Genomic DNA, 18,847 nt, shown 5'->3' on the forward strand with positions numbered 1-18,847 from the left:
AAATTGCAGCTTTCTAGCACCAACGATCACGGAACAAAGCCTCGGACAGACGGACAGACAGACAGATAGACAGACAGACAGACGGACATGGCGAAATTATAAGGGTTCCTAGTTGACTACGGAACCCTAAAAACGGTCCACTACACTCTACCAAAGCTAGAATACTTCGTTCGATTGCAATAAAAATGCCAGTTCCCCCTTTAATAACCTTTTAATAATTTTCTTCACCCAATATAAAAGTTTCTGCGTAAACGACTACGTTCAGACTCAACTATCAAAGTAAAGTCGTGACTTGTCGTGGCATTCGATACTAAAGCCAGAAAGTAATCTAGCGAGGTCCAGTGGCTAAACAAACGCTATTTCTGCAGACGTACTTACATTCTGTCCGATGACAAAAAGGTACATAAGTACAAAGAATATGACGAAAAAACTTATTGAACGTGCGTAGATACCTTCGCATATTCCCATATCCAGGCGACCCGCATCCAGGCCGGCGGTGCGGCTGACCAGGCCCAGGTTCTCAAGCGCCGCAAATACTCGTCCTTACTTAAACCTTTAGTCCGTAGCGGCAACATACTTGCCATCATACTCAAAAAATAAACGGATCTATACTATAAGAATTACGGTTCGAAATCGAATGACTAGAAAGGATTGTCAAATGGTTAAAGGGTTAAGGACTACGAGTTTGCGGCGCTCGCAGTAGAGACACTGGGCCCTTGGTCAGCCGACATGAAGGCGTTTGTGAGGGCTCTATCGGCACGGCTAATAAACACCACAGGAGACCCCAGAGAGGGCTGACGCGTACTTCTCACAGCGTATCGCCTAGAATTCAAAAATGCCCCCCTGACGATCGAAAATGTTTCTTTTTATATTAAGTCCATTTTATTCTCGGAGTAAATATCTATGGAGTAGAGACGCGCACTAATTTCTATCTGAAAAATTCTGTCGTTTTTGGCGCGGGGGACGAGGTAACGCACACAAATAATGTTAACACTAATGCATTTTTAGCATGCGTCGCTACACACGCACACGACAAAATTATCAAACACTAGCAAAAACTATATTCACACAAGTACAAGAACAAACACAGACAACCCTGTCCGTGAACGAGATGACGTCAGTTCTAAGTAAACCTAGATAGTGCGAGGGACGCGCCGATAATATTGTCGATAAAATTGACAATGAATTTTAATTTCTGATTTTATCAATTATAATAATAATACAATATCAAGTCTTTGTACCAGCATTTTACTAACTTTGAATTTTTGTATTGTTTAGATGTTATTTCTAATAGTTTGTCAATTTGTTTAGGGCGAATCTTGCAAGCTGATATAGAATGATTTTTTATTATCAGTTCATTAGTTAATATTTTACATGTTGGTTTACTTCTGAAAGCAATGCAATATACTATCGAGCATGCAGATCTGATGACAGAGATGGAACGCGGCCATAGGATGTCATTTAAGGGATATTGAGTAGGGGATAATTAGTATATATATCGGCGGTAGATCGTAAAATCGGGCATATCGAGATATTCCTAGGCATATCATGAAACGCCGCCATTTAATAATCTGCCTTTTGCATTTTTTGCCACGGCTAGTGCTGCATTCTATGTGGCATTTGGAGCAGAATGCGTAGGTACTAGGTAGGTACTAAAATCATACGCTACCCAAACACGTACTATAAGTAGGCTGTCAAGCCATTTCAATGGTTATCATTTGCTAAAATTAGGACATCCTACTTATTCGATATGCCTAAATGTTGAGGTTTGAACGGTATGGCTGGTGGTCACTAGTCAGATCATGACATGCCGGCGTTTCATGATCTGCTTACTTGCTTAGGAATATCACACCTTGAAGTTAGCACGATATGGCTGGTGGTCACTAGGCAGATCATCATCTGCCTAGGAATATCACTCCTTGAGGTTTGTACTATATGGCTGGTGTTCGCTAGGCATCATGACCATCTGTATATTATTCATTATGTTTATATCGATTTTACCGATATTGGTTTTTATGGTGTCCCATCACTAATATTGGTACGGTGATACCAGAGTAATAAATTAAAAGTGCCTATTTATGGAAAGTGACAGCCGTAAATACCTTAAATTAATAAAATATTTGACATGTTAAATAAAAATATATAGCTGGTCAAGCAAATCTTGTCAGTAAAAAAGGCGCGAAATTCACATTTTCTATGGGACGATATCCCTTCCCGCCTACATTTTTCAAATTTGCCGCCTTTTTCTACTGACAAGATCTGCTTGACCAGCTATATATGTAGAAACTAAAGGAAAAATTAATTAAAAAAAAAGAGTCTATCGGTAATTTTACGTTATTTAGGGGTTGTGCACAAATCACGCGAGATGTTTTCGACTACTTTTTGATCCCCCGTCCCCCTTTTCTTTATTCTTATAGATCTATTTATTTGATTAAATAGATTAGGTTGATATGAAACTAAGGTGTTATATAAAAATAATGTGTTACATAAATTATATGTGACGTCCCACGGGTAAAGGTACCTTATGGGGGTTGGCGCTTACGCTATTATTAACGCCGCTCCAATATTATTGCGGCGCCATGCGACGTAAGCGCCGGCCGCCATAAGGTGCCTTTTTCCATGGAACGTCACATATAACAAAAAGCAACGCAAATAGGGCATATTACTGGTGTTCTGCCGCCAGAGTGTAGCACTAAGCTAGCTAGTAAATTTTCTCTTTTCTCTTTATCGCTCAAATATGCAATAGTGATAGAGAGGTTAGATAACGAAATTTAAATTTTCTTGTTCCGCGGCGGACCCCCAGATTGTGATGGATTGTGGTAGTCGCGCCCCCTACGCAGAGTTTCGCATAATATTTCCTATTAGAAATTCTACTCGTACCGAATTAATATTTAGAAAGTCTTCTTTAGAATTACCCTAAATTAGATCTAATATCATATCACTGGTATCACTGTCAGATTGACAATGTTTTTTAGTTATTTGCAAAGTTAATGCACTATTTGATAATATTTAGATGTAATAGTACTTACATATGATAAAAAACGTGTTCTTTTTGTAGACTAGACGTTTCCGATCTCATTTTGCACGAGAAAACGCTGCAATTCGGCATTTTCGGCTCCTATCATTCCGCTTAGACTGACGTTTGCTGAATGGCGTATGACGTGTGGCAACTAGTTTTATATAACCTCCTTGACCGGCGGCCGCGATTTTTTTGCAGAGGGGAACGCCTGTTAATGGCCGCTCCATATATATTTACTCCGAGATTTTATTAGTAGGTATTGTATAGTTTTCCCATAGAAAAGTTGATTAATAAATTATAGCCCCAAAATTACATATATTTTATAGACTAAAATAGATGTCATTTATATTAAATAAAAAGTGACAAAGCCCTCCAGTGGTGAAGACCGGGGCATCGTCACTTTTTCATTAATATATGACATCTATTTCATAATTATATTAGTGTAACTACTTTCAAAATATTTCATTTGTTCCCAAAAAAAGTTGTGTTATTGATATTTGTTTATTTTTTCAAAATATAACCTTAAGAAAATGATTTGCTCACGTTAAGTCCATGTTAAGTCGTTGCGTTTTCATACGGAGATTACCTTTGAAAACGTTTTCCATTAGCAGTTAGCTCACGAATTCTTAGCGTCTGAACATGTGCCTTTTTTAGGTATCTGTGAACGGGTAGCTATGCCTTAAATTCGCTATTATTCGAGAAGCAGTATACTACGTTAGGGTACTCATGCCCAGGGGACGCTCACATTATTACTTAGGTATATTGTGGCGTAATGGAATGTGTGCTAGGGGAATAGTTTTGATTAACGTACGAAAACGAACATAAAAAAACGCCAACCACGCCAATATAACTGATTTTATTCCGATCCATACAAAACATCTAAAATATGCCTTTGTCTTTTGTTTCAGATTTATGTACACTCGAAAAAATGAACAAGCCTCGCAAATGGGACTTCTTAGAAAAGATCTCGAGCAGAGGGTAATTTAGTCTTTATTTTACCAACCCGAAGCCTTTTGAGAACGACATTGCAAATATTTCTTCATTATAAGAAGACTTTTGTTTTTATTACAGGAAAATGGCGTACGAAAGAATAAACCGTCGGGAACTCGCGGTTGTATCGCAAACGAAAAAATATCTGCGTTACTTGCTAATTAAGTATGATGACATGAAAACTGTTTCTCAGTTCCATGTGCTCGTAAATAAAACTGCATAAATTGAAATCGGCGATGTAGCAAGAGGCGCGATGGGGCAGTTGGCAACAAACGGACACAGCAACTTCACTTCCATCAGCAATGAGTCGCTGCCGTACGGCATGGAGACCGACCTCTGCGCCGTCGCGGACGAACCTAAGTACCAAAGCAGCCTCGGCATCACCCTCGCAGTCCCCGAATGGGAAGCCATCTGCACGGCCATAGTCTTGACCCTCATAATAATCTCTACAATAGTGGGAAACATTTTGGTAATCCTCAGCGTATTCACCTACAAACCCCTTCGGATCGTTCAAAATTTCTTCATCGTTTCCTTAGCGGTGGCGGACTTGACAGTCGCGATACTGGTCCTACCTCTAAATGTAGCATATTCTATATTAGGACAATGGGTCTTCGGTATATACGTGTGCAAAATGTGGTTGACCTGCGATATAATGTGCTGCACTTCGTCCATTTTAAATTTGTGCGCGATTGCCTTAGATCGGTACTGGGCTATCACAGATCCTATAAATTACGCACAAAAGAGAACTCTCGAAAGGGTACTTTTCATGATTGGCATAGTGTGGACATTGTCACTGATTATTAGCTCGCCACCGCTGTTGGGTTGGAATGACTGGCCCGAAGTATTCGAACCCGACACTCCCTGCCGCTTGACCTCTCAACCGGGTTTCGTCATATTCTCCTCGTCTGGCTCCTTTTATATACCGTTAGTTATTATGACTGTAGTATATTTCGAAATATACTTGGCGACGAAAAAAAGACTGAGAGATCGAGCTAAAGCTACTAAGATCAGTACAATATCTAGTGGCCGTAACAAATGCGCACCTCGAGAGAGTGATCACAATGACCAAGACTCGGTCAGCTCGGAAGCGAACCACAATGAGCACCCGGGTGTCACGCGCCTCATGTCAGATAGCGAAAAGAAAAAACCTTCCTCCAAAAAATCTAATTCGAAAAAGAAACCAAAACGGCGATACTGGAGCAAAGACGAAAAAAATCAAAATAAGCTGATGATTCCTATCCTGTCAAATGAAAACTCGGTAACTGATATAGCTGATAACGAGAATAAAAACACGTCCTCAGAAAGTAATTCAAAAGAAACACATGAAGATCATGTGGAAGTAGCAGAGCCCGTTACTAAAAAACCGCCACAGAAGCCTCGGCTGACCCAACAGAACACCGTGTATCAGTTCATAGAAGAAAAACAGCGTATCTCTTTAACTAGGGAACGCCGCGCGGCGCGCACTCTAGGTATCATAATGGGAGTTTTCGTCGTATGCTGGCTCCCTTTCTTCCTTATCTACGTGGTTATACCATTTTGTGCTAGCTGTTGTTTGTCCAACAAATTCATCAACTTTATTACCTGGCTCGGTTACATTAACTCGGCGTTAAATCCTTTAATATACACCATATTTAATATGGACTTTAGAAGGGCCTTTAAAAAACTACTGTTTATAAAGGCGTAGCTATTATATTTGGTGCCAAAGACTGTAAAGAATTTCGTTTAGGGTGTATAACGCGCTTAATGATTTTGGAAGCCGCTGGTTTGCTCAAATTAATTAGTTTCATCAATCATTGATATTGATATTACATAAGTGTATAAATATGATTGGACTTCATAAAAATACTCATTATTGTAAATATAGGTAGGTACAATAAATGTTGAATAGAATTTAAAATTTCTTGTACAGCATTGGTAAGAATTACATATAAATAATATTATACTCTAAATCATAATTAGATTCCAAAAAAAGTAAGACAATGTTGCCACTTTTTACTAGCGCGTCTTGTATTTATGTAAAAATAAGTAGATAAAAGTACTTTTTTAAATCGTAGGCGTAAAATTACAATAAATAAATTATCTTAGCGTATTTATTTATAAAAAGGAATTTACTATTTTACAAACAAATTATTGCAGTGGCAACATTTTTTGGAATCTAATTATGATTTAGAGTTTAGAATATTTAACCTAACGCCGATCTAAATTGTATTCTATAGTGTACACGAATACACACAGGTTTCAAAGTGTGCATGTGCATAGCACATTAGCTGCTGTAAGAAATGCTTCAATGTAAATACTTCGTGGTTAATTAAATATCGAATTTAAACTTAACGAATCTTAACATACTGTCAACGAATGAGTTCTTATATACTTATATATTGTAAATGCATGTCTTCAAAATTAATAATAATAATAATGTTTCACAGTTAGATTTATTTTCACATTGTTGGTTACGCCATTCTGTTGAATCTGTAGTACATGTTTGTTGTTTTTAAATTTATATCCCTTTAAAATAATTTGAGCCCGTATTTTGAAAGGGATATTAACAGCAATTTTTATTGTTTAGATTTTAATAAAGTATTAATTGAAGTTGGTGTTTCATTTCAAAACCGTAACAAGTGTTTAAATCTAAATCTGACTTTACTTTTATTACGCACAATACGTCATCGTTACAGCTATACCTAAATAAAACACTTCATACACCTACTACAAAAGGAACGTAAAGCTGTCGTAAACACATTTTTATTTGTTACTGAAATGGATTAGATTTTTCACAATATTCCTATATCAAATGAAAACGTATACAAACCCTGAGCAAATTGTCACAATAAATGTCACAAAATAGGTTAGCACATTCAGTTAATGATAGTTATTTACATTAAAATGACATACTTCGAGAAAAGCACTATGAGACTAAATAAACTACTTCAGATAACTATACTAAAATATCAAATAAGGAGCTTTAAACAAATATAACACTTTAAACTCTCGCGTTTTGTATGTACACATATTTAATTACACAAACGGGTCTACCGCGATATAATTTCATTGTTTTTACCTAAACATTGTACCGTTTCATTGTTCTTTTGTTTTAATATTTAAACAAATACTAACTACTGAAAGTAAAGTATTAAGTTTTTGAATACCCACAGAAACCATATTTACATAAGACCTCGAAACTTATTTCAAATAAGTATATCGGTACTTTAGATAGAAAACAATCTTAGGTTTATCGAGATATCTTCATACTAAGCCCCATATCCCTTTATGAAAGACATTGCGACGATATCTTCAATACATTTTTGGCGGTGGTATAATACTTATCAGGATACCTTATCCAAACTCATAGGAATATGCCTACACATATAAAGCTGTTGATGTTAGAGAGTAAGTTTAGATAAGTTTGATCAACATTACGTCGGGTGAGAATACGTTTGTGCCATACGCCACTTACATGGTTTACAGGAGAGCGAAGACAAGCAAAAAAAAATTTTTTTCGGAAAGTTTTACATTTAGGAAATATTGAACGTATTTATCATTTAGGCACATATGTTTACTATTTATACCATACCAAACAAATATTGTGAATACAGTGGTAATCATGAAAAAAAAGCATTTTTATTATTGCCATATCCGTTTTTTATGAGTAAATGTTAAACGCACAATGTATGATAATATGACACAAAAGTTGTGGATATGTCACACTTTTGTGATAATTTTCTGTTAACAGAGTGTAATTATCCTATAGTAAAATGCGGATATGGCACAACATTTTTCAAAAATAGTTTTTTCATAAACCGATTAGTGTCAATTAAAGCCACCAGCAACATGCTGAGATGGGACCATTTCGTGGCACTTTAATCTTATTTTATGTTTTCTTTTATATAATGTTATGTATTGTACCGATTGTTTGTGCTTACGAATAAATTAATTCTATTCTATTCTATTCTATTCAATTACTTATAGCTAATTTTTTGTTATTTTAGGAATCACTAAAAAACGATAAATAACGATTAGATAGTTTTTATAATTATGAGGGACGACAATTTTTGATGTTAAGCTTCGAGTAGCCTTAATAATTGATTATTTTACCATATTTCCCTACACATGTGGAGAAAAACATTGTATGTATATGCCTCGGCGGGAATTAGCAATTCGTGGATTCGTCTCAGTATGTTTATTTTACGTAATAAAATAGGTACATTACGTAATAGTTTGTAATTTATATCCAATAATTTTTGGAAGGCCCGAAATCGTCGGTCTCCTTTGTGGTAGGGAAGCCCAAGAGGGGATTTTTGTGTTTACTCGAGCGCGTCAAATTAAGATATGAATGATATCTTGCTACCCCGTGTAGTCTACCTTTACCCCTTTTAGCTATCTATGTTGAGCCCTTGGTTGGTGGGGGGTTGGTGGGGGGTTCAACAAATTGTGGATTTGGTCATACTAGTCCAAATTAACGCTATCATTGTGCTATTACTAAATCTGATAATTATTTGCACGCATTTCCTTAATCTGACGGTTACAATGTAAAAAGTAGGCGTCAAACTTGTGTTCGTCAGATTAAGAAAATTGCTACAAATAAGTGTTAAATAAATAAATAAATAAAATAAATAAATATTAGGGGACATCTTACACAGATCAAACCTAGCCCCAAACTAAGCAAAGCTTGTACTATGGGTACTGTTATATTAAGTTATAGAAAAATATAGCATTAAAGTGGACAAAAACGACCAAACCCACAAACAGCTTAACGATTTTTTAACCCTCCACCAACCTCCCGAAATTAAAAAAAAATGTAGACGCTTTCCGGCTCGCTGGAAAAAAAAGTTTATGTAACTTTTTTTTCTTCTTATCATCTAATATTTCGATTCCAATAGGTCTGTATGACTCTCGAGTAAATCCCGATTTAGCATCGTGGGCTCCCCTACTAGAAAATCCTCCAATTCTAAACGGGAGAAAAACAATTTCACATGGCATATTGTCAGCTAAATGAGTAGGTAATATTTTTTGATAATAAGAATAATGTATTTCATTGGGTAATGTAGACACAGACGGTAATACTAAACCTGCCGAGCAATTCAATAATCTCAAATGAGTGCCGTTATATTTTCATCGTTTTTTCCGAAGTAAAAAATTTAGTTATTACCTGGGGTGCTATTTCTATCGTACATCGCAGACGAGTGCAAGTTTCAGCTGGACCAGTGTAACTATGTGCTCTGATTAGACATAGTTGTTCCATATCTCAGTACACCGGTAACCATAAAAATTAGAACAACCAATGGAAATACACGCTCTGCTAAGGTAAGAACTACTCTTCAATATATCCAGTCCAACGGGTAAGAAGAAATTTCTGCACGGAGGAACATTCCCTACGCACGAGCGGAAGGTACGGTGGGGAACACTTAAAACGAAAGCCAGTATATCGAGGGGTTTTTGGAAGTCGAGTATTGGATTGGAAAAGTACCTAATGAATTTGGTACGGCGCAAGAGGAAAATATACCATATACACGCTTTTTCCAAATCACGTACTTGTAGTTGCTAGCCATTCTTTTGTTTTAATGCTAACATTCGGTCTTTGGAGAATACAGCGATTAAAACAATCCGTAAACTAGGTATCTATGCTAAATGGGTAAGCTTACTTTTTATTTATTTTAATCATAAAGTGCCCTTAAGTAATAGTAGGCAAATAATACTTTAAAATCTTTAGTTTATAAGTATTATAATAGGTTTGAAGTGAACATAAGTAAATCGCCATCGTTTCTATGGTTTAAAGAGCTATTAATAGCTAAACATCAATTTCAGGGCGTATCAGTGGGAGAATTATTTTCCTTGAAGCCGATTATGTTAACAATTTAATAATGGTTTTCATTTTATTTCTGGCGTGCTCCTGTTTTCGGAGGCCAAGATCCTCTTTGGATCGCTGAGCCATATTAGTTAGTTAGTTAGTTTCATTTTATTTCAATATAACGACCGTGAGCGCCAATCAGCGGCAGCGCTGATTGATTGTCACGAAATGCAGCCAGGAGTCGTCTTATTAGGCACGCTTAATCTTGTATGTGTGAGATGCCTGATGACACGACTCATGGTCGTATCAAAACGAGATGAAAAGAATATCAAATTGTTAAAATAGAATCAGCCTCTTTGAAATATTATATTGCAATTAAATAATAAAAATAGGAAAATCATTTTGAGTTATGAATAACGAGGAATATGGCGCGTGGGAATATTTCTAGGAATGACAATATTCGCATTTACGCATCACAAATTGCCAATTATGGCTCAGCCATGAAAAAAAGATTTAATTAAGCGAATTCACTCGACGCGAACGCTGGAAGCATGTATCGTCATACTTTTATTTTTCACAAATCTATCAATTATTTATGCCATGAAATGTTGGTACATATAACTGCCCGATTCGAACTTTAATATACGTCAATTAATAGATCTAGAAACGATATGGATTAGATGTGTCAGTGTCAAAAGTGACGTTTTGTTTGAAGAAACGTCACATTTGACACTAAGATATCTAATTCATATCGTTTCTAGATCTATTAACTGACGTATCTTAAAATTCGATTTGGGCCGTAATTACCTCGACGCTGCCAGTCAGCGATAAGTGAAGTCACTTGAAGCTTTCTTCCGTTACCCGTAGATAACGAATTATAGCCCAGCGTATTACATACTTTAACACGTTTACTGCACTAAGCAATAGTTTTATTGGAAAGCTAGGCACTAAAAGTGCTGAAAGACGGCGCCTGAAGGTCACCTCTCTCGTGACACAAGGACGCCATATCCCGTAAAACGATTTGATGCTGCCATAGATTTCACCGAATTGGCAATAACTCAAGCTTACATTTAATAACCTACAGTCAGCAGCAGAAGTTGCTAAGCGGGTGAGGTGTTCAAAATTACCTTGACACGCTCTTAGGGCCTCGGGTTTTGAAATAGACATCTATTAGATATCTTTTAGACATCACCAAGATACGATAACGATATGTTTAAGATCTAACCTGTCAAATTTGACATTTGCTCGATTCTGGAGATACTGTTGAACGATTTCCACAGGATATGACTTAGAGATCCAATTCACATCTAATAGATATCTTACTCTATGATAGCTAATGGAATGGACTGTATGATGAATCGAAGATATAATGCAAACACGCAGATATTAAACAAATATTATAAATAATTTATTTAAATCGAAACACAAGATCTTAATAGTTAGGCGGTGACAGGCAGACTGATTGACAAGCAATCATTCAAAAAGTATACAAATTAAAAGTATAAAATAGGTCGCATGCCAGCCAGTCGCCAACACTCTATCTAACGTAAAAGTGACATTGGTTGCCCGAATTGCGCTGCAAAAGAGAACTAGTTGATATCTAAACTATAACGTATCTAGAATGGATCTAATACGTGTCGTCTCTTGTGAATATCTTGAAGTTCGAATACGGCAGTTATTCTCTTAACAATAAAGTCGCGTCAAGTTCATTGTGAACACCTCGCCCGCTTAGCGACTTCTGCTGCTGACTGTACATAAATTACTAAAATACTGTCTAGAAAAACCGACACGCTATATAAATCAAGCAACCATGGACAGGGTCAGAGGTATGTATTTCAAGGCCAGAACGTTATTGAATATTTTTTTTGCGTGTTTAAGACGAAACAGGAGCTGAGTTTTAAATATTTTAGGTAAATATACCCGTCTCGCTAACGGAAGCGGCACCTAAAAGTAGTGCGATAAGGACAAGGCGAAAAATCCTGCGTAAAAATCTCAAAAATCGAGGTTTCGTACTCCTCTGTTTCCTCCTCCAAAACTTAACCAATCGTAACCAAATTTGGAAATCTAAATGATTATGAAATTATCTCTGTCAGACCGTTTTGCTTTTTTGGCTAATTGATATCAGTTTTGAATGCCACGCCTCTCATTGCGGCATAGTCAATTAGGCCATTTTGGCCATTTTTGAAGGGCTCTAGCGCCTTAAAAAACAAAAATATCAAAAAAAGCAAAACGGTCCGACACAGATATTGACAATATTAATCTGTGTTGAAAAAAATCATTGCTCTAGCTTCAAAAACCACGGAGGAAAACGAGGAGTACGTTTGTATGGAGAAATGACCACTCCCGTTGGCTCTTAAGTATTTTACAAGCTTTTATTTAACTTGCAATTATTATAATAAATGTATCTATGTAAATCTGTAACTATGTTAGTACGGGTTAAATCTTGCAAGCTAAATTTGACCCACTTTCCGACTTCCAATGAAGCTGAAATTTTGCATACATATGTAAGTCGGATGACACTGCAATATTATGGTACCATCGAGCTGATCTGATGATAGAGACAGGAGTTGGCCATAGGAACTCGGTGATAAAATAACACAACGTAATTGTGTTTAGGGTTGTTAGAATTGTCTCGTTGAGTATTAGTTGACTGTGGAAAGAAAAGTACAGTCAACCATATTAAAAACTAGTATCAAAATAATTCTCGGTGATAAAATAACACAACGTAATTGTGTTTAGGGTTGTTAGAATTGTCTCGTTGAGTATTAGTTGACTTTGGAAAGAAAAGTACAGTCAACGATAATAACTAGTATCATAATAATTGAATTTTTACAAAAGCTGAAAATTTGCAAACATATGTAAGTTGGATGACAATGCAATATTATGGTACCGTCGAGCTGATCTGATGATGGAGACAGGAGGTGGCCATAGGAACTCGGTGATAAAATAACACAACTTAATCATGTTTAGGGTTGTTAGAATTGTCTCGTTGAGTATTAGTTCACAGTGGAAAGAAAAGTACAGTCAACGATAATAACTAGTATCATAATAATTGAATTCTTACAAAAGCTGAAAATTTGCAAACATAATATGTAAGTTGGATGACAATGCAATATTATGGTACCGTCGAGCTGATCTGATGATGGAGACAGGAGGTGGCCATAGGAACTCGGTGATAAAATAACACAACGTAATTGTGTTTAGGGTTGTTAGAATTGTCTCGTTGAGTATTAGTTGACTGTGGAAAGAAAAGTACAGTCAACCATATTAAAAACTAGTATCAAAATAATTCTCGGTGATAAAATAACACAACGTAATTGTGTTTAGGGTTGTTAGAATTGTCTCGTTGAGTATTAGTTGACTTTGGAAAGAAAAGTACAGTCAACGATAATAACTAGTATCATAATAATTGAATTTTTACAAAAGCTGAAAATTTGCAAACATATGTAAGTTGAATGACAATGCAATATTATGGTACCGTCGAGCTGATCTGATGATGGAGACAGGAGGTGGCCATAGGAACTCGGTGATAAAATAACACAACTTAATCATGTTTAGGGTTGTTAGAATTGTCTCGTTGAGTATTAGTTCACTGTGGAAAGAAAAGTACAGTCAACGATAATAACTAGTATCATAATAATTGAATTCTTACAAAAGCTGAAAATTTGCAAACATAATATGTAAGTTGGATGACAATGCAATATTATGGTACCGTCGAGCTGATCTGATGATGGAGACAGGAGGTGGCCATAGGAACTCGGTGATAAAATAACATAACGTAATTGTGTTTACGGTTGTTAGAATTGTCTCGTTGAGTATTAGTTTGGTTTGGTGCAACATAAGCAAACGCTGTTTTGGTCATCCGACTCGTCTTGTTGAGCACTTGGGAGATACCCAAGATAGAATTGTAGCTGAACCCTGGCAGTATTTAGTGGAACTCAGGTTTGTTGCAACATAGGCACACGCTGTTTTGGTCATCTCACTCGTCTTGATGAGCACTTAGGAGAGCAAATTATATATACGTGTATTTATAAGTACGGAGCAGCGTGATTACCGCCAGTACCTATTAGGTGTCCAGAGGGGATAGTTTTTCGCTCAATTGAGTGGTGTGGATGCAAAAATAAATTCAAGGACATTTGGCTCGCTGACCCAACATTATGTAGGAAAGCCAGTTGTCTTCCTTACAAAAAGTACCTACTGGGCGACCGTGTACGATCGATGGAATAAGCGCTTATGAAATTGTATATTACATGTGGATGATATTGGCAATTTGATTTTGTCGTCTGGACAAAGTAAAAGTTAAGTTACCTAAGTTACCGTTTCCAAAGAAATCGTTTACGAGAGCGACTGAAGTCTTAGGGCTCATACCTACATAGGTACTGACGTTTGCGGGCCTATGCCGCAAACATCGTACGGTGGTTAGAGATATATGCTACTTTTTAGAGATGATATTTCGCGTAAAACGTTTAGTTATTTCATTAAAACGAAAGTTGAAGTTTTTAGTGAATCTATTGAATTGTAATAGCGCATTGTAATATGCCTATTTGAATAATCTTGCAACAATGATGCGTTGAATGAGATGAACAGACTGAGAAACCTGTCCAGCGATAGCTAAAAAGTAAAAAATAAATTAATAGTAAAACAACTTATTTAAAAATAAGCTTTTATTTAAATGCGCTAAAAAGAATAAAATACATTTTTCCTTTAAAAAATTTACTATCAAGTTTTAATGTCATTACACAATTTATATGATATAAAAGCTTGTCGCGAGATTAACCTTTGTAGATAAACAAGTAAAATTTAAATAACTTGATCTGATGGATTACAATTTTTAAAATTTTCATACGAAGTAAATACGAGTAAGTACCTACTTGAATCTCGCGACAAGCTTTTATATCATATAAATTATGTAATGACATTAAAACTTGATAGTAAATTTTTTAAAGGAAAAATTTATTTTATTCTTTTAGCGCATTTAAATAAAAGCTTGTTTTTAAATAAGTTTTTTTATTATTAATTTATTTCATATTTGTAGTGGCTGCTACATATTTAATGATAACTAACATATTTACTATTTTATAAAACGGATTAAATAAAATGTAAACAGTGTTACAAAGATATTTCCTATGCATACATATTGCCACAAATTAATTCTACGAAAACACCTATAAATATTTATCCAGAAGAAGGAATAAGGATAACAACCCAAAATTGCTTTTCAATCTCCTCTGTAATCATTTCGCCAACATGATGTGATGTATGATGAACACGCTTACCTAAAGCCAGGGATTCACTAGGTGACAAATATCCCACAACAAATCTCGGCGACAACTCCCTCGGTAACTTCATTTGACATCTAGATATGTATACGACATCGCGCGACATTGTATTGGTATCGAAGTCAGGCGAAGTTTAACACCTGTACGATATTATTCCCGACGTAGGTATAACTAACTTCCAAAATTGCACGGACATATCATGAATGCATTCCGTTGTTGTTTTGTGTGGTACAACGTTGCATATTTTACATGAAAGTTACAATGAAGTTTGATATAAAATTAACTTTTTAAACAGAGATATTGACAAAAAACGTTAGAACCCGCGCGATCGTGACCCGTCCTTCGTAGTTTCGCGCGGTGCGCCTAATCTTTTGTTCATTTCTAATTTCCTGGCTAGATAAAAATTACGTCTCCTAGTGAATCCCTGTGTTAAATGTGTAATGTTTTGCTATTTTGTACCTACTTACTTGGAACATAGTCATTGTTATTTTGAGCAGATATGCACCGAAGACCGAAGGCTTAATACTCACGTTACAGGAGTAGTTGTGAAGACGAAAGTCTGTTGTGTTCGAAACTTGCATTTAAATATGTATTATTTCTGATGAAACCCTGAAGCGTCAGCACACTAGGTTCCGTCAAATGTGGTAACTTTGGACTTGACGAGGAAAATCCGTCAACAGTAGGACCTGCCAGTATTAGGAACATCCCTATATTCTTATATTAATTTTCTGGTTTAAGTAGGTATATTTAGTACGCCATTACATATTTCGGACTGCAACTATTTCTCCATTCCAAATTACTGAGATCAGACGCCCGTAATAGTTTCAAATAGACTGTTGTCCTTATCTAGAATTAACCTACAATTCCTAATTTACCTAATTATAAATTTATAATTCATACCTATGAAAAAAAACTAATTCTCCAATCAGGAATATTTTTAGGCACGATATCAATTCCTATGAACTAGCCCATCATTATGTGAGACAGGTACAGGGGAAGGAAACAGGGAAGTATCGCTGACTAGAACTAATGAGGTCCCTCAAGTCCATACCAAGAAAAAAAACTAATGAGGTCGTAAATTGCACCTGGCGGGAGCAGCTCATTTGCTAATAATGAGACATGTGTTAAAACAGTGCACTGATATACAGGTTGCTCAATGCAAATACTCGTAAAAGGGGAGATAAATCATGAATTGTATGAGACAGTTATTGTTCAAACTATTAAGCAAACTATTAGGCAAAGTATTAAGTACTTAAGTATGGAATTCTTTTCCTAAGGGTTCTATCCCCGTAGTAGTTTTAGGAACGGATACCTTTTCCTAGAGTCACACTAGTCACAGCCAGTTCACTAAAGTTAAATAATAACTTTAGTGAATAATACAATAAACAGGCGTACTTATAAAAACAATCTTAGTCGAAACTTATACAAGCCTCTTACGAACTTTATAAGAGTCTTCGATACTGAGAAGTTCACAATTGTTACTAAGTAATAAGAGGCACGAGGAAATAAGTAGGATTAAAATAAATTCTTCAATTGTTTTTGTTATACAAATAAGGTGGTAAATATGTGTACATCCTGCTGAGTGGTAGGGGATAACTTTTTATGAACGTTTGTAATTATAGGGGTCATATTTATCTAATTAAGCACGTACCTATAGAATTCAGTGTTGAAATTTCGAGGGACAATTGCAATGCAAGTTAATAGGTACAGAAATGTGCATCTTCTTATGAGGAGTTCGTGGTTGTTCAGTCAGCAAGGCACAAAATTTCTTTTAAGCCAGTTTTGACCATATATTTTCAATAAACTAATCTACTTTATGTTTCTATCTACTATGGTAAAGATTCTACCGAGCCTATTTCCTTTCCTTTTGACCGATATTCTAGACCTGGTCACCAATTTAAAATGGAAGTAAAGTGGCGGCACGTTCAGAATAGCCTCTATGTAAGGCTTCCGTTGGAGACCTACAGGCCTTCGGATTTCGAGATAATCACAAGATCTTGAGACAATTTAGAGATCAACTAGATCTACATTAGCTATCGACTAGATATCTAAGTCATAACTTGTCGAAATCGTTCAAGAGGACCTCCAGAATCGCGCAAACGTCAAATTTGACATATCTGTCTTACAAATATCTTTAAATTATCCGTATCGTAACTTGTTGAAGTCTAGTAGAAATCTAATTCATTTTCCGAATCGAGCCGCTACTATATAACTTAGCAGTTCCAGCTTAACCACTATTTTAGAGTATGATTTGCACCCAGCGGACAGTGGTAGAAATAAAGTAATAAAACGAAGAAATAAAAGTTTATGACACTCAGCTCCTCCACTAATGAGTTAACGCGAGTGTTGTCGAAAACGTCCTCAATATCAAGGAAGGTCGACAGGACAATTTCATTGTCCTCCATGGGCGGGGCGTTTCCACTCAGTGAACCATCTCCAGCAGGGCAGTCTTGCGTCTCATAGGAGCCCTAAATATTAAAAGGAACATTTAATAATGTAAGTCAATATAAAAACCCCAGGCAGGCAGAGTAAAGGCATTGCACACGTTGCTTCGGAGGTTCAAAAGAAAGAATTCGCTTATGGCCTTGCTTCTCCCTTTATTATCTACTCTCTGCACGCCAAGAATATTTGCCTAGCACGCAAGCAACGACTGGTTTGCGATAACCGCCGTATACCGACCGGGATATAAACACCCCATAAAACTTTATTGCGTAAGGCACAGACAACCTAGCTTTAGATGAAGCGTTTAAAACGACTCGCAGCTCACTACGCATTAGCATCATGTTAATAAAGTATGAGAGCGTCACACTGGTCAGTTTGTTGATGAGTCCACGTTTAAATCCTCGCTATAAATCGACGATAGGAGCGTCACAATAACAGGTTGTGATATTTTTATTTTTATAGGTTCGTTGCGATGATGTCCACTTTTCTCGTGAACTTTCACTGTAAGTGGACACATAGCGTGACTAGGGTTGCCAACCGTACTAGATTATATAGTATTGTACTATATTTAGACTCTCTGTACTATATACTTTTGGAAAATATAGAGTACGCTAAAATACTATATTTCCGATTAAACGTATATTACACTCATGTTTAGTATTTTATCTGAAAGTACTATATTTTTTTGGAATGTACTATATTTTTATTCCTTATTCTGGAAAATACTATATTCCACCAAAAAAAGTTGGCAACCCTAAGCGTGACGGTGTGGTTATGTTATGGCGACCTGTCATTCTAATGAGACGCGTAAGTCTCTTGATATGGCCTAAAATTAAAATTTATGGACATTTAAACATGAGCTCGGGGTGTCTTAACTTGGTACCTAATTGGGCCAATATTCGGTGACCAGGAGTCCAATGTAATTTTTAATGCATAATCTATATAGGTACTTATTATAAGGTAATCCATGGCTAACGCTAAACCCATGACGGCGATACGCGAGAGAATATTATGTATGTTTTATTTTTGGTCTTGAATTACAACTGTTTTAGGTACGTTCTCGGTATTCTGAATAACATAAGCTTACTAAGTTCCATATCGATACCTATTGTTAATCATGTAAAGAAATGAAGACTTTCTATGTAATTGCGCCATAAAATTTTTCATTTGATTTTCTTTTGTGACTACTGACCGATTTGAAAGACGCTTTACTTTAAATAAATCGTTATTAATGATCTTTAGTTTAGAAGCCCAATAAATTAATTGTAAATACTTTTTGTATTAACATAATTATATAGGTACTAAGTTAGTACTACTAACTAAATATTTCCA

General features: G+C 36.0%; 1 protein-coding gene across 3 annotated transcripts in view; it reads left to right on the forward strand.

The window, feature by feature from the left end:
* Positions 1–5,943, forward strand: part of LOC134794389 (octopamine receptor) — a 50,344-nt gene extending 44,401 nt beyond the window's left edge. The window contains exons 2-3 of one of the 3 annotated variants that reach the window (XM_063766195.1): positions 3,928–3,997; positions 4,072–5,943. In XM_063766195.1, the coding sequence (XP_063622265.1) occupies positions 4,263–5,693 (1,431 nt within the window). In that variant the 5' untranslated portion in view covers positions 3,928–3,997; positions 4,072–4,262 and the 3' untranslated portion in view covers positions 5,694–5,943. Of the gene's footprint in view, positions 1–3,704; positions 3,998–4,071 lie in introns of those variants that run through there. The other 2 variants (XM_063766194.1, XM_063766193.1) reach the window with 2 other exon arrangements.
* Positions 5,944–18,847: the final 12,904 nt, after the last annotated feature.

Source organism: Cydia splendana, chromosome 10 (assembly GCF_910591565.1).
Source record: "Cydia splendana chromosome 10, ilCydSple1.2, whole genome shotgun sequence".
NCBI classification, from domain to species: Eukaryota; Metazoa; Arthropoda; class Insecta; order Lepidoptera; family Tortricidae; genus Cydia; species Cydia splendana.